Source organism: Saccostrea cucullata, unplaced genomic scaffold (assembly GCF_032062105.1).
Source record: "Saccostrea cucullata isolate Sc308-1 unplaced genomic scaffold, CSIRO_AGI_Scuc_v1 ctg2544, whole genome shotgun sequence".
NCBI classification, from domain to species: domain Eukaryota; kingdom Metazoa; phylum Mollusca; class Bivalvia; order Ostreida; family Ostreidae; genus Saccostrea; species Saccostrea cuccullata.
In genome coordinates, this window is record NW_026926415.1 from 216,681 (window position 1) to 239,943 (window position 23,263).

Genomic DNA, 23,263 nt, shown 5'->3' on the forward strand with positions numbered 1-23,263 from the left:
AGTCAACAATAATATAAAAAGTATTCGTGTGATAACTTAGGCTTGGTTAGATAATGCAAAATACAATAGGGCACGAATTTCAACTTACAATGAAAAGCCTCCTTGAGTTTTATTAAAAACTAGCATTTTAATTTCATGAAATCGATTAGTTTAAAAAGACAAACGGATAAAGTGGCAGGATTGGAAGATTCAAGGTATTTTATTAAAAAGGATTTTATTAATAACATGATTACTAATAACATAAAGTAAGTTAATTATAAATTGTTTATGTAGATGCGGGAAGACCTTATTACATGTATTGTTAATTTAAGCATTTGTTCAATAACAAATTTTAAAAAGACTATGCATCACAGTATGAGCAATATTATTTAGCAGAAAATGAACATTTTCCACAGTTCACTGGACATATATAATGTAGTTTCTTCTGCCTGTCGTGCTTATAAGTACTTTGACGTCCAGCATCATGCCTTATAAAATCTGACGTCACTGACTACATGGACTATGCAGACGATAAAGCTATCAATTATCATTTCCGCGGGTAATATTACTGTCGTAGTTCTCCTTTACTCTCAAAAGTAAAGCTACCTTTCATCTGCTTCACGATCTAATGTCAAAATGAATGTTAAATTATCCTACCGATATATACTTCCGAGGACATTTTGTTGTGAAATTTAACGAATAAAATACAGTCTGATAGGAACTTTGTAAAACGAAGTATGTGTATTAGATATCAGTAATTCACCATTATTCTGCAGGGAATTCCTACCCCTCTTAGGCGCCTGGTCCCACCTCTTCAATGTCCGGGGACAGTGTTTTTATATCCTGCACATATTTTTGTTTTGTTTGTTGGTTTTATGAGATCTTCATCATTTTTCATCAAGAGTGCAAGGAAGAAGAGCTGATAACTAAGACGGAATTGATTTGAGTAGCAGAGGTTGTATGTTCGAAATAAATACTTGTAAATTTTTTAAGTAGATAATTTTCATTCCAATACAGTGCTACCTAAAGAATTTTAATTTTAGATGCGATATTTTTAATGAAAAATTAATACAAAATATGATATTTTTTGCAAAATATGATTGAAAAATATCTAAAAATTATACCCCCATATAAACTGCAAAATAATACCGTGTGGTTTTTAAGAGTTAGATCTTCATTACTGATTACATGCACTCATAAATGTAGAAAGCTGTCGTGTCTTTTGTTTAAGATAAGAAGTAAAGAAATGAATTGTGGAGACAGTGTTGTGAAACTTGAGCCTCCATGTGGGTAACAGCAAAACAAACCCCTATAAAGTGCATGTGGTTCGAACAAGCACCCAATGTTATGGTCATACCTCATACACGAAATTCCTAAGAGGAGATCATTGGTGCAGCACATCAGGGAATTTTTCATCGACTGACATGAGATAACCTGATATCAGGTTCTAATTTCTGCATATGATAAATTTCTTTGATCTTCTTAAAAAATGAATTGTATTATAAGATAAAACTTGATTAAATTGATGGGGGTATCGATCAGATATATATTTTATTTCAATAACGAAGTACTTTTTAAAAAAAAAAGGAATTTTCTATGATTTCTGTCTGAACTATGCGTAAATCTATAAAATGCTTGAAAAAAAAGAATACTCCCTAGTAGTCGAAGGAGATGATCTCTGGATATAACGAACAATATTTAATTAGCTCAAAGTCTATTAACAATACAAAATTGGAGTAGAGCAAAGACGAGTCCCAAAAACAAAATCAGAGGCGGGATCATGTTCCACAGAGGAGTGAGCATCCATTGTCGTGTGCTCTTTGCCGTGATCGGAAAATAACTGAAAAATCCGTCAACAATTCATTATATATATAATGGTCTAACAATTAGCATGAAAATTGTCAGTCAGCATGAAGTAAAAATTTAGACATTTGTTTTGAATTAAGTAGGCCTAAATATAAACAAACTCGACTACTTTTTCAGATAAATCACTTATCGTTCTCCTCACCTTTTTCGTTTTTTGAATCGTTAAATACATTAGAATATACTTAAATTTGATATATGTTGATTCAAAATTGATTATGACACCGGTGAATTGAACTTCTTAATAATATTTCTCAATGGATGTCTATGATGTTTACACATTGAAGTAATAAGGCAAAAATTTAAAAACCATGTTTTATTCGATTCAAAAAATTCATGAACATACAACTCAACACAAACATTATCAATCTCAAAGTACAATATAGTATTTGTACTAAACTTTGTACTGTTCCGATCTTTCAACTGCAGTAAGTGCCCGAATAATGTACCTTTCCACAACTTTCATGAGAGTTATTTCATCTTTACGCTGAAAACCCCCTTTTTGGCACTTTATGTTTGAACCTAACGAATCAGCACTGCCTTGCAATCTTGTCTTTTTAAGACCCGTGTTGGTGTTCGGGAATTTTCCAAAAATTGCAACAGCTGTGTTCAAAGCTCTAAAAACTTTAAACAGGATGAGATCTAGTCCGAGTCAGTGTCAGAGGATGAGAGATCTGCAGCATCAGAGACAGACATGTCCTCTATAGATCTGGTAAGGTCTGTAAAATAACGAATGGGATATGAACATTAAGTAATAGAGCTCTAAATTCAAAAGTAGATATAAATTTTAAAATAGCAAACATGGACGTCTAACACCATCAGAGGTGGGATCAGGGGCAATGGAGGGGTTAATAAGAATAATAAGAGATAAGATCATAACACTTCTGTTAAAATGTTTCGTACAAACGTTTAAGGGGTAAAATAATTTTTACTCAGGGTCCTGAAATTTGCAGGGATATTAAAATTTTCCACGCTGTATGAATTGTGCATTTCAGCCATCAGAAAGTATATACTAGTATACTAGTATTCGTCAATATTGTAAATCTATTTATCTATTGAGTGAAAGACAGATAGTTGGCTCTTTTATCAACTTAAACTCTTGACAGCAACTATTCCCTTTGGAGAATTCTTTGGGGTAAATTTTATGCCGAAGAGCTATATTTTGATCGTCAATGAAATAGTTTATTGTATATCTAAAATAAATTTTAAATTAAAATTGAAGACTTTTAAGATATGGATCAATAGTTTTATTCAAAATAATCAATTACCTCTGAGGTTCCTCAGTGAGTCTGATAGAGGTTGATGTGTTGCGTCTGTTCTCTTCAGTAGCAGAGTTTCCTCTGATCTGGTATATCCTAAGCAGTTTGTGTGACCGTGTCTACAGACGATTTTGTGACCGAAGGTTAGGCGTGGAATTGGTTTAGATTCAGAGGCCGCTTTCTGAATTGTTCTACTTATCTGAAGCAAGCTCTGCATTAAAATTTCATCCTGGTTTCTTATACTGGCCTGAAATAGAAAAGGAAAATGAAGCTGTGCATAAATTACAATGTGAAATTGAAAAAGATTGAAAAATATATATATATTTTAAAAATCACAAAACGAACTTAATTTATCATAACTCACCAATTCGTTTTTGATGGAATCAACTTCAATGAAATTCTTCACTTCAAAATCCATCTTGTACCTTTTATTTTACAGACGTTTTTAATATTTGTGGACGTTGATGTTAGTTTTTATAACAAATTGGATGAACGCCCGAGCGCGAACGAAAAATACAATAACAAAACATCAAATGAAATTATTGTACTGCAGTACTGTTGGTCTGATATTGTCTGATCTCCTACAAAGGATATCAAGTTAAGACGACCATTGTGTGGCAGGTTTAGGAATGTTTAATGTAAGAGAAAGGTGTTTGTTCAGTGGGGTATAGACCTCATGGCCGTACACTATTTTGTATCTATCGGTATTTAATATTTATGATTATATTATTTTTTTAATGCTAGAGAACTCTTAATTGTAGATAAGTATGCGTTTTAAAACAGCCTCCATAATTCGTAAAAAAAGAAGAGTTTTCATATGCATTTTCATTGTACTTTTTACGTAAATCTTCCAGATAACTCTTTTCATTTGAATTATGGTGTTTATGAAATGGGTAAAAGAAGTTGAACTCTTTAATCTATCAAATATGACATACATATAGAACAACAAGTAAATTTCAGATATAATTTTAAAAACTAATGGAATCGTCATGAAACTTTCCTAGATAAATTCATTCACCAAGCTGTTACATCACTCATTTATCAATAACTTTCCTTTACTTTTTCGTATTTATTTTTTCTTTTAATTTGCTATTTTGTTCTCGCTCACTTTCTTCATAAATTATTTATTCCAAAAAGTTTGATTTTTTTTCAAAAGACTGATGAGGATTGTTTTTTCTATAAGTTAAGATGACACAAGCTTTATCAAAAATCTTGAAAACAGCATATTTATTAATGTTTATTTAAGTGGAAGGAATAAGCTTACTCAGATAAATTTATCATTATTCTTTTATTCAAAGTCTCTCAAAAATTGGACTAAAAATGATAAACTTGTATAGATTTATAAGGATGGTTGCAAAAAGACAACAGTTTGAACATCGTAGGAAATATTTAATATTTCTGAAATTGAAACTTTTTATTAGCAGTGTGTACAAAAAAGGCCCAAAATATTTAAAAATCTATAGGGTATCCCTTTTTCTGTTGTTATATTTTCTATTCCTTAAATCATTTTTATTTAAAATGTTTTTGAATGCATTTAAAAACAAGTTTTATTGCAATACCCTGAAACAGGGTCTGGCATGATTTTTGGAATACTAGCTATAGATCCATTTGTCTTAAATGCATAGCGTAACCTTTTTAAAAACAAAAATAAGTTCATCGAGTTAATTTGTCAGATGTTATTTAAGGATGTTTAATTGTACGTATATTAATATTACCGACAGGTGCAATGTCTTGGTCATAAACAGCTGGTCCTGACAAATGATTTATATTGTTAAAGCTTGTCCATTTAATTCGAAAAATTAATTCATGAAATCAAATTACAAAAATATAGGTCTAAAAAGATAAAGTTTGCTTGTTTTGCTTAAACATTGATGAAAATGATATAGGACTTATCTGAAATATATAGTCAATCAACGATTTGCTGATTCATCTTAAATTTGAAGTTGTATGGATTTAAATGTGAATGAATTACTAAAGCTGTATATAATGAGAAAAAAAATTTCTTATCATTGAATGACTTTAAATTTTTGATAATTCTTCTCTTTGATTGTATCAAATCAGTATTTGTAGAAGATATTGTTTGATATTTAGTTATGGCGTATTGAATTTAAGAGATCAGGGGTACGGTGACTTAGGACTGCCTGTACCAACCGACCTCAAAGTGGGGAATAGTCTACTTAAGATTGAACAGAGAGAATTACCATTTAACATCTGATAGAAATCAATATTCCTTTTCTGTAATATTTTTTTTTTAAATCTGTCTCTTCTTTTAAATGAAAGAGAAATCTTTTTTTTTTCTTAATTTAAAGGTTTAAAAGGAACCTTGTATAATTCATGACATGCAGGTAATCCTAATCAGTAATAATTAATCTTGCAAACTAAAGAATGACGCCTTTTGATTAATTTATGTTTATCTATCTTGCATCTGCTTACTGCTTGATCTTATACAATTCTAGTGTTGGTTTTTCCTCTTCAGAGAAGTAACAGCTTTCTAAAACATCCACAAAAAAGCGAAAGCATACCTACATCTTTCAGAACAGTAGTGTTTGGGTATTATATAGTGGTGTTGCTTAAATTATAATGATAGAAATATCAAAATTAATTTTATGATATTTTAGTTGGCTTATTCTCTTTAGTTTCAGAAATTAAATTTAAATTTCACCTACTTTTTTATACAACAAATCAATATTTCTTCATTCCTTTATATTACATAAATGGATAATTACATAATTACTTAAGACAAGTCCGTACACTCGTCATTTCTCATTCACATCAAACCGAGTGAGAGTTTGATTTGGTTAAAGATTACGTTTTAGTTCCTGTTTTCGTCATTTCTTGTTCACATCAATCGAGAGAGGTTGGGATTTGATTAACCGGAGAAGATTCGGTCGTTTCATCCACATGTCACCACCTTTAGTGGGACGTATAGGAAATCTATAGGTGATGGTGACGTATAGTAAAATTAACTTCACTGTATAAATCGCTGTGTGTGGCTTCCTTGGTGAGGCTGTTACTTACAAAGTAGAAAATCAATTTAAAAAAAAGACGTCAATTTCAAACTTTATACAATTATGTCTTATCAATTTTACTATCAATGTTAAGGACAATTGCGGAAATTGATTAGTGTTTAAATAAAAAAGAAGAGAATTAAGGACGCAATAATATAAAAATGTTATGTAAAGAAAATTAAAGTTGTCATTAAATGTGTCGGTTATCAATAAAAGAAAGGGAATGAGTTCAGTTGCATTAAGATTATTACGATATTTATTATCTTCGATCTTCGAGACAGAAATAAGTATAATAGTAAAACGATTTAAGAAAAACAAAGATATCAAGGTATAAAAAGAAACAATGAGATGGGTAATAACATTCGCACCTGTTGAACTCTCACCTAATAGGATAAAATGTGTGCCCGAATAAAGGGAATACTTAGGGGGTTATGATTCACGAACTGTTCTTGTAAAATATGGACAGCGCAACAACAAGGCTTCAGAAAGATCCTTAGTTGCTGATTTCTGATATTCAATGTATTATGGAAATCAGCTAATTTGGGATGGACGACAATGACTGTTTGTACATTGTGTTGTAAAATAGAGCTGACATCTGCTGTTCTTTTGACCTTCAATGAAGATTTAAAAACAATTTTAAGTGTATCATTCTGGACTGGACAAACTTTCATTTTTAAGTCTGATAAAGCTTTGTCTTGAACTCAATCGTCGTAAACTTCCCTATTCTCTTGATGAGGAGAGATCCTGATAATTCAGAGAATTTCCCCTTTAGTAGATATCAGGATGTGTATATTATCAAAGGTATAATGTCTGTGTTCCCCAGAAACTGCCTCGTTAATGTTACTTTTTATTAAATAAGACCTGGATATTTCACTGTCTGTCATAGCTACAGCAGAATTTATTGATAATCCCTGCATTAAAAAACCTTTTACGTCGACAAAGCGTACTAAGTAATGAGACATAGCAAACATTTAGATTTTAAAGGATTTTATTTTAAACTCATAACAAGAAAGGTAAATTTCAACAAATGTAAAGTATTAAAAAATGAATAAATATAAGCACCATCATCTAAAATGCAAATATATATAGTTGTTATTAATTATATACGTTGGACTTTAAAAATCAAATGGAAATATGTGCGTCATAATCCATTAAGAAGACAAACTCGTCACTTCTGGAATACAAATTAAAATGGATGCAAATGAGTCTTGCATAGCTACATAAACACTATCCTGTAACAGTCCTTTCTTGCTTCGAATAGAAACCCCTTTTTATATCAATGGTTTCAGTAGACTTTTCATGCAATGGCAGTGATGTGCAATATACTCTTGGGAAAAACGTTTAAAAATATAAAATAACCGCAAAATATATCATGCACCACTAGGGAAGGCAGTGTTTGTAAATCCATAGGACACCCCAGAATGTCTTTTGTCGATCACTGTCATGAGCCTGTTGAGTAGGAGCTATTTATAGACTCTTGTGAGTACTTCCACAGCTTGATGTTCTTCATGAGAATCCCGTGATATTTCTTCTCGTCTACGTCGTCCTCTTCCGGGAGAGGCCTCATGTAGGACAGGTGACAGCTTCTGCTCACTTCCGGCGACAAAGAGGTAGAGGACCCAGACAGAGATTCCAGATCACTCTCAGACTCAAAGGGTGACCCGCTCAATTCCTCCAGAGAATCTAAAAAAAACATTAACATAAATATAAACTCTCAGACTCATAGGGCGACCCATTCAATTCCTCCAGAGAATCTAAACGAAAATTTCAACATGAGCATACACTTATTACTTCAAGAGCATCCTACATTGAAAATATGCCCACTGTAATTGTTCATCTTAATAAGAATATCTTATGACTAGCATCACAATTGACATTTCATGTATTGATGTTACTCACCATCAAAGCCGTGGTCAAAGGCTTCACTCCTCCTTAGTTCCCCCACTAGAGGGGCACTTCTGTGTCTGACCAGGGGGTTCTTTAGGTTACAGACAATGTCAGTGCTTCTCTTACTGTGGACTCTGTCCAGGTTAGGGCGCTTCATGGAACCAAAGCTCGCACTCCTCATGACCGGGTTCCTGTCTCTCTTGTTCGTTATGTTGCTGATGGCGGTGTTTATAGAAATCAACTGTCTCATCAGTTTTACGTCTTGACTCCGCATCTCCATCTACAATAATTAAAAAATAACTTTCAAGTATTGCCTTAGATAAATAATTTACACTTAAATTAGATAGAAATTATACAGCGAAAACTTACCAAATCAGATTTAAGCATGGACAATGCTTGTGTTATTCTGTCTATTGAGGATTTTCGTTCCATTTTAATTTTGTTCAGAGATATTAAGGTATTGTAAAAACTAGCCGGTTTAATACATCAATGTGATTATGATCCTGTGAGAAGATTTATAAAGGTATTGTCACTGGCTTCCTGATTGACAGGTGTAAGTTACCTGTTATCTGAATCACGTGACTGCTGTCTGCCTACAGCAGTGACACGCACCACAACACAGAAATTTACATAATGAACGTCATTTTAAAAAAATCAAAATAAACAGGCTGTTTTAAGTGAACAAACACATGGCTATATTCACGATCAGATTCTCGATTTGCTTAAGCTCTGAAAACTTATAACGGTAGACAGAGGTTTCAAAAATGCTCCAGTTATTGCAAATGTTCATTTCAGGCCATTTGCGACCTTCGAATGTTTAAATAAGATTTAAAAAGTATGTGCTATGTTAATTTTTAGCTGATGTTTGACACAATACTGTTTTGCTTCTAGATGTAATCTTTGAAAGAGAACCGTTCTCTGTTTTGAAATAAAACAAAGAGAAATGAATGAATAAAAAGATATTGATAAATACATAGATTAATAAATAAATAAATATCATTAAAGATTAAATTAAAGGAAGCAAAAGTACAAGCTGTTCAATAAATCCTGTGATTTTGAATTGTGAAATTACGATTTTATATTGTTTAATATTTAGAATTTATTTATCTAGAGATCAAATCACTCTTTTTTTATACGTATAGAATAATGAGTATGCATTGAAATAATAGAATAAAAGAATAACAATCAAACCTTGACCTTCAATTTAATCAATTAACTTAAATGCAAATACAATAAAAACCACATGTAAACATGACAGGTAAGACCACAAATTAATTAACATTAAAATGATTTAAGTAAATTTATGAATGAAAACATGACGCATCAATGTAGGTTTTCAAAAATACTAATTTAGATAACTGAATCTCTTATTAATTTACGTTTACTCATGTCTTGCTCATCCATAAAAAGAACGTACGGAAAACAATGACCAATTTGGGATAAGGACAATACACTGATTCTAAAACGAAATGAATGAAAGCATTAGCATAATTAAGTCCTTTAATTGATATTACAATTAGAAACTATTATTTTTTTATTAATTTATCAATACATATGTATTATCACATTTTTCATACAGTATATACAGAAAAATCAGATGCTGTGGTATGACGCTTCTATATATACGTGAACATGATCAAATACAGCGCCCGTATTATAGAACAGAATTGCGTTGTATGGCGATTCTATACGCGATAAATATTAAAGATGGATGAATCACATTTTTTTTCATTTCTTAACTTGAAAGCTAAATGCGAAACATTCGTTTCATATATGAAATATCGTAAAAAATACAAATCCAGAGATAACCTGCATGTATATTTACAAAATGTTAAAATATAGGAAAAACGAGTAAAAATAAATACCAATTCATGTATCAAGATTCCATAAGACATTTAAATTCATTAATTTTTAGTTTTGGCCACATGGACTTCTGAGGTATAAAAAATACATATATAATTATAATAATGTTTCAACCAGTGCAATATCGGAATTTGTATGTCAAGCAATATGTTATAAATTGATTAAATCATATGCGAATCAGAAATCTGTCACGTGCCACTCAGGTAGACTATATCATTAGCATACGGGCTTCACATTTGCCTGGTGTCTAATAATAGCCCTATATTTCAACTCCTCGGTAGTATAGTGGTAAGTATCCCCGCCTGTCACGCGGGAGACCGGGGTTCGATTCCCCGCCGGGGAGGAGTGTATTTTTCTTACCCCCCCCCATTTTTTCAATTTACAAATTGTACTTAAATGTAATATTTTCATTTTTTTTTTAATGACACACTCTTCACTTCTTTTTTTTTTTCAGATTTGTTTTTTTTTATGTAGTAAGACTGACCCACCATTTGACATATACTAATATAAATTGTGATTTCACTTTATGCCATAATTTTTTAAATAAACCCAAGTATTTTAAACATTGAATTAGACCAAGAAAATCTATCTGATGTCATTTGTTATTATCTATAGGTACATATAGGTGAATTTACATAGACATTTCTGGGAGCTTAGTGACTTCTCTATCTAAGAATTACGGTTCCTCGAAATCATTGGACTTTCCTTGTTTGTACCTTATGACCTTATCTGATGTTTTCTTCCTGTATGGGGCAAATATACCCCGAGGTGTGGCATTTAAATCTCCGACGTCATATCAAGAGAAAACTTAAGCACTTGGGCAAAAGAAATGATAAGGAACCATTTCTGTTGAAACATTTTAGTTGTTATACACTGACAGGCAGTTAATTTTGTTCAAAGAACGAGATTCTTCAACATGTTGTAATTGTCAATTTCAAATATACCGAAAATTAAACTGCATTTTCAATTTTTTTGAAGTATTTAAAAGCAGAGATTTTTTACCGGGTGGTAAATTCCAGGTGAGGGAGGGGCTTATTTTGTACAGGTGTGAATGCCTTGGGGGTTAGCAGTCTACCTGTGGTCATCTGTCTCCTAATCACTATACACAGGAAGTGATTTAATACACAGTGAAATACCCCAGATGTCAAACTTTGAGACAATTTAAAATTAGAAGTGAAAAGTTGTAAGGAAAGTCTAAATAATCTAATAGTATATTGATTTATTTTTGAATATTTGAAAACACCCCTACCCATTAAAAAAATATTATGATATCATAAATTCAAATATTAAAACAAAGATTATTTTAGATGTCAGTGTATGTGTTAATTAAAAAACCGCCAGTAACAACCAAATTAGAATTAATTCAATTATCCCCAGGGCAGGGTCCGATATATTAAAAAAGAAAGTCGAGTTAACTACATTTCATAAAAAAAAATTTAAGGTTTATCCATGTTATGGTAATCTTAATAAGGCTTTGTCACAATGAAATTACTTGTAAATTAAATTCTTCTGAATGGAATCTGAATAACAAAGGAAAATATAAACAACCCATGATTAGAATTTACATTTATGAATATTTTCCAAATTTAATTAATTCACACAGTGCTGCTCTAAACTTAATCAATAACATTTCCGCTTTAGCATTAATTTACCGTTTAGCATATTAAAATCAAAATCAAAATTTCATTTAGAAAAAAAAGTTTTTATATTTTTTGAAAAATGTATATTATATTATAATCTTTTTAAATACTAAAGGTATTTTTAATTCATATATCATCAAGCAAAAATTGTTCATGGTATTGCAGTTTTTCTATACCATGTTCGGTAAACATCAAAGGATCAAAAGTTAATTTGAAGCTCCCTACAAGTCCCTTACAAGGTGTAAAGGGTATACACAGGGACCAGTAAGTAAATGTCAATCAAGTTCCAGCATCCAATGATGGACCTTCATGCTCTTGATTGACAGGGCTACCCAGACCAGGTATTTTTGAAGGTGGTGCTAAAAATCTCTGCCTTTAAGGGATGTAGCGGGATCCAGGAAATGTTCTACCAAGCTTCAATTTTTACTCCTCACGAAAATAAGAACCTCAAAGGAAATTTGCTACTGGAAGTAGGAGTAGTGGTACTCACATGTTGGAACTTAAAAACTCCTAAGATAGTTTTAAAAAAATGAAATAAGTAAACTTTTAAAATGAACCAAATCAGACAAGACGACTTATTCAAATTTTATATAAGAAGGATATGGAGATAACGAACAGTATTCAACATCAAAGACCATAAAACAATACAAAATTAAAGCAGAGCAAACACGGACCTCCGAAACATCAGAGGTGGGATCAGGTGCCAGGGTGGAGTGAGCATCCCCTGCTGACACCCGTCTTGTGTTCCTTGTTATGATCAGGAAATAATGGAAAAATCCGTGGTCAATTCAATGTATAAATAATGGACTAACAATTTGTATGAAAAACGCCAGTCAGCATTTGACTTAGTGATAAACTGTATTTGCTGACAAGGTAATTGTATCGACCATAGAACTTACGAAATAATGACTTTAAAGGAGATGCTGATATTCTTGTTTCATCAACTTGCTTGTCAATAATTTACCCCGTTTTAGAAATATGTTCATACGTGGAGCTCTTGCGTATCGAATCAACTGAGATATATACATTTTGTATGCAGGTGATGAAGGTATATTGCTGCATAAGTAAGTGAAGTTGACAATAGAAAAGTTAAAGTCATCACGTTTATCATATAGCTTGGTTGTTAAATTACCATTAACGTTTTTTTTCAAGTAAAATATCCAAGTATGAAACAGATGTGTCAGACTCTGTGGTATCTTTTATCTCAAGCTCTCCAGTATATGTCGTATCGACGTAGGAATGGAAATTACCATTGTTAATTGATAATACGTCGTCGATATATCTAAATTCGAATTGAAGACCACAGCAAGTGTTTTCTTCTTTTCATGCATAAGATTTTGCAAAAATTCTGCTTCATATAAATACAAAAACAGGTCTGCTAATAACGGAGCGCAATTGGTACCCAAGGGAATTCCAATAGATTGTTGGAAGACCTGGTCTCCAAAAACCACATAGATATTGTCAACCAGAAACCCAAGCATCTTTTTGATGTCAACTTTAGAGTACTTGTGTGTGCAATCAGAATGTGTTTTAACAAAATAATTTTGCAAATGACCAGTGATCAGGTAAGTCAGTTTACGAGTTCCATTTTTATTGAAAAAGCAGCTGTCAATGATATGAAAAAGCCTAAACTAACTAATACTAACTAATACAACTAATATGCTCGATCAATTGAATAGAGAACTTTATTTGTATTATATATAAAGTCAATAGAAATTGTGCATGACGTATAGACAGTCTTATGATTAGACAGTCAGAAGATTTTCTATATTTTGGCTTAAGTTTTCAGAAGTAGATATTACAAATTTGTTGAAAAAAGAATAAGATGGATTACACGGTCAATATGTACTGGTTCCTGCTGAAAAGACAGGTAACAGCATTGTCTTTGTTTGTAAGGCTCATTTTAAGTTTTATCTTAGAGGAACTGGAATTTAATTTTACTAGTGGTATTCCCACTTATACGCCCTTTCTAGGGACAAAATTCTTCAAAATCATGTCAAATTTGAATATTTTTGATATTCCTAACAAACAGAATGGATTTGAAATACCATATCTTTATCGGATTCCAAAACTTCATTAAAATCAAACAAAGATACAAATCAGGTTCCAGCTAATATTCAACCAAGCCTTTTTCTTTACTCCTCACTAAATATAAACAGTAGTGAAAGATAAACTTCAGGCGTAATGTATATGCTCTATATAAACAATATATTCTAAAAGTGATGTAAAGTAACTGTGGATACTAAATGATTCCAAGGAACTTTAGGAAAATTTGAAATCACAAAATTTTACCAAAATCAACAGCATTTAAAATTACAACTTTTCAACTTTATGTACAACCACTCCTGAGGATTAATTTAAGTCCAGGCTTTTTAATATCAATGACAGCTGCTTTTTCAATAAAAATGGAACTCGTAAATTTACTTACCTTGCTATTTGTCATCTGCAAAATTATATTTTTAAAAACAATCTGATTGTACACACTAGCTTTACATGCTTATTTTTACACAGGAGCACGTGCAAAAACAGTGTGAAATGCTAAAAATAGATTATTTTCAGTCATTATTGTTCTACTCTAAATATGCGCTAAAAAGAACCAAAAATGTTAAATCACATTCGAAATCAACAGGTATTTAGTTTATATGACTTGTATCTTTAAAATAAAGGCAAATTCATTGAAATTCATTTCGCGTGAAAAATTATAAAGGAGCACAATATAAGTATTACCCCATTTTTCTTGTCGTTCTTTTTACGATTCCAACATGCATAACAGGTAATATCTTACAAAGTCTTTGTGTGAAAATGTCGTATTTCGTATATTTTGAAAGAAACAATTCATCTCTTTACTTTAACAAAGAAAAAAGTATACCTTTATGATAAAATAAACGAGAAATATGACGTTTTCTTTTATTTCTGTACGTTTGTAATGAATATTGACCTTTCTGCACTAAAAATGGTAAGTAAGCACTGACAAACATCTTAATATAAAACTATTTTGCGAAAAACGAGTATTTAGGTTCTGTTAAGAATCAATTTAAACAGATCAATTCTTTTCTTCTTCATTCTAATCATTCTGCCCCCCCCTCTCTATTTCCCCGTCAACAACCAAGTTTAACACCTATTAGAAACAGAGTCTACGAATGATTTTATACAATAAAGTCTACATGTACTATAAATCAATAAGCAAATATATGTACAAGTACATTTCTCAATTTTTTTCTTAGTTTTATCCAGAAAATACAATTAATGGTAAACATAAAATAAAACATATTTCCCAGATTTAATTCGCTTTCTTTGCTGAAGTTTATCTTAAATCTTTTTGCACTTATATATCAGCATATTTAATCGAGGTATTTCTTCACAGCTGAAATTGCTATGAATTATCAACCAAAGGAAGAGAATTCTAATATTAACAAACTCCATAAATCAAATAAAACTTTTAATAAGAAATAAATTTTCTTTTTGTAAATTGTGTACGTTATTGATTATTAACAATGTTATGCCTATATCACAGTTGCAAAAGTCAACATGTAAAGACAATCGTCGCTATTGTGACGTCACATAACGCTGCTTTGACGTAGAGCGACATAGGTCCCCCCTTAAAAGATGAATTTCTGATTGATAATATCTATGTTTTTTTGGAGACCAGGTTGACGATTGAAAATTAAAGTAATCTTGATTTGTCATCAAACTCGGTTGTTAGATTACCATTATGTCTTTTTCAAGTGAAACATCCAACTTTGAATTGAGGAATGTGTCAGACTCTGTGGTATCTTTTATCTAAGCTCACAAGGACATATCGTATCGACGTAAGAATGGAAATTAGCATTGTTAATTGACAATACGTCGTCGATATATCTAAATATCGAGTAGAAGACCACGGCAAGTGTTTTCACCTTTTTACACATAGGATTTTGAAATTTACGTGTTCCATTTTTATTGAAAAACAGCTGGCAATGATATGAAAAAGCCTGGACTTTAATTTTCGTGTAAAATGGTTGTATATAAAGTTGAAAATTCGTTTTTTAAGCTGTTGATTTTCGTAAAGTCGAAAATTGAACGTTTATTATACACGTCAACCATTGTTTTGAACTGTTTATACTTTTGTTTTCCATTTGCTGATCAATAAAATAGTGTAATTGTTCTTAAGAGATATAATGACTGTTTCTTTGCATTTCGTCTCAAATCAAGTCTTTACGATAGTCTATGTTTACCCTCATTTCAATTAGTATCGTTTTATGGGATTTGACCGGCATGAACGTTTATGGAACTACTTTTTTTGTTATTCAGTACAGTATGCTTTGAACAAAAACTGTCAAACCTATGTTGGTAAAAACTTTAAATAAGATTTGTGGATAAAATATGTATTAAATATTAGCAGTGATCTGTTTTTCATCCTATTTCAGTAATAGTGTCAATATTTTAGATGTTTTATAAATGTCATATAACTCAATATTTATAATTGCTTTATATATTGACCAGACGTCTTATATTTTCTGAACAGACGGTGTCAATGCCCGATGTATATCAAAACATTACTCTGAAAGACAACATGTTTATCACACTTTGAGAGGACATCTTAATAATATATTTATCAAAGCATTATCTGTAAGTTCTTGAAGCCTTGTTTACTCTTACTGATGCTTGTAAAATGAACTGTTCCCTGGGTTAAGGTTAAGTGTTCAATGACAATCCTGAATCAAAATTAATGATACAGAAATCTAGTAACATAACTTAATTACCGGTATCGTCAAGCTTTTGGAAGTTTTAAAATTTCCGCGACTGCTCGTTTGAAGGATTTTAACACTCGATTTTATTATCTGCTGTCCTCTGTCTATAGTTACCCAGACGGTTAAAGCACTTATCAGACATTTAAATTACATGTTACAAGTCATTTGAATGAAACGGGAGGCTTTTCTCTCGTCATAAAATGATGAAAATCATTACTAAAAGCGAGACTTGAGAATTTTTTTTCGATTTCCGGAAAATTTCATTTTTCTTCCTTCAACATCAACATAATTGCTTCCTTTGTTTCTTAAACTAGATCAATTTGAAGAATAATTTCTTCTTCGTTTTCATAACTGAAACAAATTTAAAGTGCTTTAAAAATATATTTCCCGTTGTCATTCAGTTCAGGCTCTGTATCAAAAAGGGAAGATAAGGAACAATGATCGATATAAAAAACCTGCAAACAATACACAATCTGTATACAGCACAGGACAATACACAATCTGTATACAGCACAGGACAATACACAATCTGTATACAGCACAGGACAATACACAATCTGTATACAGCACAGGACAATACACAATCTGTATACAGCACATGATTGATGCAACAATGTGACTTCATCACCTGTTTGTAGGATTCTTATCTATCAGTTAGCTAGAGCATGCTCTGCGTGTGTACAATTTCTAAAACGAGGTGAGTTGTTGGCAGACGGGTTGATAGGGCAAGGATATCACAAGTCTAGTTAAAAGGCATCATTTCGTACGTTCTAGGGTCGATACAAAGACCGTGTCAACAAAAACAATTTATCATTGATTCAAATGCTAACTGACGTTTTTCATACTAATTGTTAGTCCATTATTTATACACTGAATTGACGACAGGTTCTCCCGTTATTTCCCGATCATGACAAGGAGCACAAGGCGGATGTGACCGGTCGGCAGGGGATGCTCACTCCTCCATGGCACCTGGTTATACCTCTAACGTTTTAGAGGTCCGTCTTTGCTCTGCTTCATTTTGTATTGTTTATTGGATTTTTGAGCTTGAATACTGTTCGAAATTCCAGAGCGAAGTCCAGGAGGAGTAAGAATCCTCTACTGACCTGTTGCACCCACTGTGAGCCCTTTCTATTGATCAGGAAGACGGATATTCCATAGAAAAATCTTGAAGTAGAACTTTAATTTTCAAAAAATATATTATTTTTGTAATAGGCCTGTTAGATCGTATGAGCCGAGGAAGTTCTGTTTGAATGTGGGCCCCGACTTTTCACCTGACTTTTCTTTCCACGGGCCAGTTCAAATAACTTAACGTGTAGTTAATATATTATTCATTTTATAACAAAGTGACAACATGCAGACACAAACTATTTAATTAGCTTCCTTCTTTAGATTTTTTACACTATAGAGATAATATGTAATCCGAAAAGTGAAATTAATATACTATAATATACTGGTATATATTAAGAATACTGATCATACATGTAAAAACAAAATGTAAATTTTCTTATAGATCTGAAATACCGTTGTAATTCTTTTTCTCACACATGTTAATGGAGGACCCATACTGGAGGGTGTCCTGGCCCTCAGTACAAGTAGCGGTGGGATCTGATGGACTCTATTCTTTTAATACAAATTTCCACTGCAACAAGGGTCATAAATACAAATGTACATGGTATTATATCAAATTTTAACAGAAATATGCGAAAAATGTCAGGCTGTAATTTGCTTTGATTTATTTTTCTGTCATTGTTTGGTTTCACTGTGTGTTTTTCATTTTGGTACTGAAATTAAACATACAAAACAATGATATTTACATAATTTACAATAGTTTATTATGTACAAAATGATCACAGATGTTTGCGTCTCTGCTAATTTGCATAAGATTTTTACAATTTTGAGTTTAAAACTATGCTTGCTGTTAATAATACACTTTGTATACAATGTGTTGTATGATACTGTATATATATATATATATATATATATATATATATATATATATATATATATATATATATATATATATATATATATATATATATATATATATATATATATATATATATAAAACACTGTTCATTGATTGCAAGGTTTGTAAGAGAAAAATACTGATTTATTATGCATGCATTAAATACTTTTATCTTGAAGAGCTTTGTCTAATTTTAAAGCTGAATCAGTAATTGAAAAGTTTTGTTATATCTTATAAAAAAAACATCCAGTGGAATGGTTCTATCCACTGGGTTCAGATACATTCCTCTATCTCAGAATTTGTTATCAAACACCTGAGCTTTGTCAGGACTGGCCACTTCCTCTGATTTAGGACTTTGTTTAAATGTTATCAGTTTAATTGGTCATTATTATCTCTTTAAGAGACAAACACATACATATTAGCACACATAGCGCCAAGTTGTTGAGCTTTTGTAGATAGAGGTACGGATTTCTGTAAATTTGTCGCATCGTCGTCCGAGATAACCTTGTGAAATAACAATATAATGACATTACTAAACATTCAATAAAGGCAAAGGGAGGTTACTTCCCACTGGCTCTCGCCTTTGATAGAAATAGTTTTTAAAATCTTAATTAGGCTTACTGCAGGTGATATTATATCCTGTTATAAAAAGATATATCTCTAGCAATCAAATCGTATCTTACACACAAGGGAAAAAGTATGTCATCTGCATACTGCCGAAAGAAACTCCGCATGGATCTGCAAACAGTTTTTCTTAAGAAGATACAACAGGATGACTGAAATACAGTGTATTTGGAAGGTGGTCAATGTCTATCTATGGTCGAAACATCGAACTTGTCAGCTAATACAATCTTTTCTGAAGTCAATGCCTACTATCTTTTTTTCATACTAATTATAAGACAATTATATACACACTGAATCGTAGACAGAATTTTTCGTTTATTTCCGATCATGACAAAGAGCAGGTGTAACTGGTCGGCAGAAGATGGTCACTCCTTTCTGGCACCTGATCCCATAGCTGATGCTTTAGAGGTCCGTGTTTATTTTCGATAGCTTCAATCATTAACATTAGTTCGCAGAGATGGACCTCTATATTTTAGAGCTCGCCTGTTACTTACCTTCAACGGAGCCCCATCTAATCTCGATTTCCTCTTAACTTTCAGTAGAATGCAATGCCTACTAAAATTTTGTATTTACTAGTCTTTGAGAAAATACTAAATGGATAGCAAATTTTCAAGATATTCAGAAAATTAATCGAAATGTTTTTAAGAATAATTTTTCATCAATTTTTGTTAGATTAAAGATAATTTTGTACACCTTGATATAATTTTAAATCAGTTGGGATATAACCGTGAAATAAAGGAACCGCGAATAAAACAACACTTTTAAGACATTAAATTACATGTATCATGAAATTAAAGTTGTTAATAATTCTTAAAATATATATGTCTATATTTGAAACATTTAAGTTGGAACAGATTTGTTAAAGGACGATTTTATAAATTAAAAAGTAGATTTTACAGCATGCACGGATGATATTTAAAAAAATGTTCATAATCAACAGGTTAGATTTTTGTATGTGTCCGTCAATTTAATAAACTACTTGATGAACTGAACAAACTTTTTTTTCTTATGTGATTTGTGTCACCGACCGCGATGCATTCATATCATTCTGAGAGATATGTTTACGATATTTTTTTGGCCTTGAAATGAAATTCTTTCGTTAAGACTTTATTAAATAAATTGTTGTCATTAGAATATGTTGAACTTGACAAAAAGTAATGAAAATGAATACATATAGATTATAAATATGTATAGAACATTTAAAACCGTGTTTACTATTGCAGATGTCCTTGACTGAATTAATACCACAATCGAGGTAGTTATTTAAAGTAACTTTAAAAAAAATTATATAACTTATTTTTTTCAACAACAAATGAGGTCTGACACTCGTAACCTCTTAGTATTTGCCACAAATTAGAAAATGATAAAATAAAAGTGGCAGTCGTTGTTTTGTACAAACTGTTACCTTCGACATGAATGAATTATAATATTTTATTCTTTTTATGAGTTAACCCTAGTATTAAATACTCTAGTGTTAAAATAGAAAACAACTCCTCGGTAGTATAGTGGTAAGTATCCCCGCCTGTCACGCGGGAGACCGGGGTTCGATTCCCCGCCGGGGAGGCATTCTATTTTTAGATATCTTATACATACATGAAAATGCATATTAGATAAAAGAATAAAGAAAAAAATATCTCTCAAAATTATTTTTTTATTATTTTATTTTTTTAAAGTCTCAAAATAAAGCTTGAAATTAAAAACTTCTGAATTAACAATTGAAATTAAAAACTTTTAAATCAACTATTTTTAATTAATGTGATGTTTAAGGATATACGATCCTCAGCCAGGAAGGATAACTCTTTAATCTTTAATATAATTTAATTCAAAAAGTCTTAAAATAAAGCTTGAAATTGAAATTTTTTCATGCAACAATTTTCATTTTATGACTCTACGTATGATTTAATGTTCTTTAAAGTTTTAACAAACGGTATTAAAAAAGTTGACATTTGTACCTCATGAAATTAAGTATAACTTGCATATTTAACAAGAATCTTTTTTTTTTTAAATTTAGCCTTATTTACCAATCTTTTTATGCATGATTTGAAATTAGAAGTGATTTATTGTGTTTTCTTTGAAAGGAAACACTTCATACACTAAGCATTATGAAACGATTAAAGTAAGTAGGAGAACGTAAAGTACCAAATAAGTGTAAAATTCAAGCAATTTTCTTTAAAAGCCTGGATACCTACGATTTTTATTCCTAAAATGTATTTCTTAATCAATTATCAAATAAAAAATATGCCATAGGTAGTTCAAATCGCATTTCCTGAAAAATTATTTGAGATTTACTCATTTTTAGCTCACCTGAGCCGAAGGCTCAAGTGAGCTTTTCTGATCACATTTTGTCCGGCGTCCGTCTGTCCGTCTGTCTGTCTGTCCGTAAACTTTTCACATTTTCGACTTCTTCTCAAGAACCGCTGGGCCAATTTCGACCAAACTTGCCACAAAGCATCCTTGGGTGAAGGGGATTCAAGTTTGTTCAAATGAAGGACCATGCCCTTAATCAAGGGGAGATAATTGAGAATTAGTGAAAATTTGGTGGTATGTTTTAAAAATCTTCTTCTTAAGAACCACTGTGCCAGGAAAGTTGAAACTTATGGGGAAACATCCTCAGGTAGTCTAGATTCAAGTTTGTTCATATCATGTCCCCCGGGGGTAGGGCGGGGCCACAATGGCCGACCAAAGTTTTATATAGAAATATATAGGAGAATTCTTTAAAAATCTTCTTCTCAAGAATAGCAGAGCCATAATTGCTCACATTTATATGGAAGCATCCCCAGGTAGTGTAGATTCAAGTTTGTTCAAATCATGACCCCCGGGGGTAGGGCGGGGCCACAATGGCCGACCAAAGTTTTATATAGAAATATATAGGAATATTCTTTAAAAATCTTCTTCTCAAGAACAGCAAAGCCATGATTGCTCATATTTATATGGAAGCATCCCCAGGTAGTGTAGATTCAAATTTGTTAAAATCATGACCCCCGGGGGTAGGGCAGGGCAAAAATGGCCGACCAAAGTTTTATATAGAAATATATAGGAAAATTCTTTAAAAATCTTCTTCTTAAGAACAGCAAAGCCAGAATTGCTCATATTTATGTGGAAGCATCCCCAGGTAGTGTAGATTCAAATTTGTTCAAATCATGACCCCCGGGGGTAGGGCGGGGCCACAATGGCCGACCAAAGTTTTATATAGAAATATATAGGAGAATTCTTTAAAAATCTTCTTCTCAAGAACAGCAAAGTCATAATTTCTCATATTTATATGGAAGCATCCCCAGGTAATGTAGATTCAAGTTTGTTCAAATCATGACCCCCGGGGGTGGGGCGGGGCCACAATGGCCGACCAAAGTTTTACATAGAAATATATAGGAAAATTCTTTTAAAATTATCTTCTCAAGAACAGCAAAGCTATAATTGCTCATATTTATATGGAAGCATCCCCAGGTAGTGTAGATTCAAGTTTGTTCAAATCGTGACCCCCGGGGGTAGGGCGGGGCCAAAATGGCCGACCAAAGTTTTACATAGAAATATATAGCAAAATTCTTTAAAAATCTTCTTCTCAAGAACAGCAGAGCCATAATTGCTCATATTTATATGGAAGCATCCCCAGGTAATGTAGAATTAAGTTTGTTCAAATCCTGACCCCCGGGGGTAGGGCGGGGCCACAATGGCCGACCAAAGTTTTATATAGAAATATATAGGAAAATTCTTTAAAAATCTTCTTCTCAAGAATAGCAAAGCCATAATTGCTCATATTTATATGGAAGCATCCTCAGGTAGTGTAGATTCAAGTTTGTTCAAATCATGACCCCCGGGGGTAGAGCGGGGCCAAACTTTTGGATTCAAACTTTTCAATAGTAAACCAATTACTACTTTTTCCTAGCCACAATGCTTGGGTGAGCGATGTGGCCCATGGGCCTCTTGTCCCTATATAATATGATTAAATTTAAAGATGAAGTTTAAAGAAACACCGTGGGTAAATAAATTTTACTTTAAGAATTTAGAGACATCTTTGTGAGCATTTTCAATTACTCAATGCCTGATTTTCAGAACCTGAGGATCAGATAACCTTAAGGTTCTTTGAAGACTTGGAAAGGGTACCTATTATAAAGGTAAAATATACGCATACAGAGAAATTAGGTTTTCTTCAATCTAGCCTAAAATACCATTGCTTATTGACTTGATATAAACTTGGAAGTGATATTCGATGCCTTGCAATAATAGCACTAGCTTTTCATACCATGTGTCATATAATAATTGAGGGAAAAAGAAGCTATCAAGAATGTATTAAAACATACAATTTACTTGAAGACTTGGATACCTAACGTTTTTTAAACCATAAATCATATTTGTTGACCAATTTTCAATTTTAAAAATGCATAACTTATGTTTCTAAAGAAGGACATTTTCGAGAATATCCTCAATTTTGGCGGAATTTCATTAT

At 31.9% G+C, this 23,263-nt stretch overlaps 2 protein-coding genes and 2 non-coding genes across 4 annotated transcripts; 2 read left to right on the plus strand and 2 right to left on the minus strand.

The window, feature by feature from the left end:
* Window positions 1–2,158: 2,158 nt before the first annotated feature.
* Window positions 2,159–3,529, minus strand: LOC134271623 (uncharacterized). Its single transcript, XM_062753829.1, has 3 exons — window positions 3,466–3,529; window positions 3,111–3,348; window positions 2,159–2,561 (listed from the first exon to the last, which is right to left on the minus strand). The coding sequence occupies exons 1-3, from the start codon at window positions 3,517–3,519 to the stop codon at window positions 2,485–2,487; spliced, it is 369 nt and encodes a 122-aa protein (XP_062609813.1). The 5' UTR covers window positions 3,520–3,529; the 3' UTR covers window positions 2,159–2,484.
* A 3,550-nt stretch (window positions 3,530–7,079) lies between these two features.
* LOC134271624 (uncharacterized) lies at window positions 7,080–8,526 on the minus strand. The gene is made up of 3 exons (XM_062753830.1): window positions 8,366–8,526; window positions 8,009–8,276; window positions 7,080–7,792 (listed from the first exon to the last, which is right to left on the minus strand). The coding sequence occupies exons 1-3, from the start codon at window positions 8,426–8,428 to the stop codon at window positions 7,551–7,553; spliced, it is 573 nt and encodes a 190-aa protein (XP_062609814.1). The 5' UTR covers window positions 8,429–8,526; the 3' UTR covers window positions 7,080–7,550.
* A 1,604-nt stretch (window positions 8,527–10,130) lies between these two features.
* On the plus strand, window positions 10,131–10,202 carry Trnad-guc (transfer RNA aspartic acid (anticodon GUC)). The gene has a single exon. It is a non-coding gene; the product is annotated as a tRNA-Asp (tRNA).
* Window positions 10,203–20,310: 10,108 nt separating this feature from the next.
* On the plus strand, window positions 20,311–20,382 carry Trnad-guc (transfer RNA aspartic acid (anticodon GUC)). Its single transcript has one exon. It is a non-coding gene; the product is annotated as a tRNA-Asp (tRNA).
* The last annotated feature ends 2,881 nt before the right edge of the window (window positions 20,383–23,263 follow it).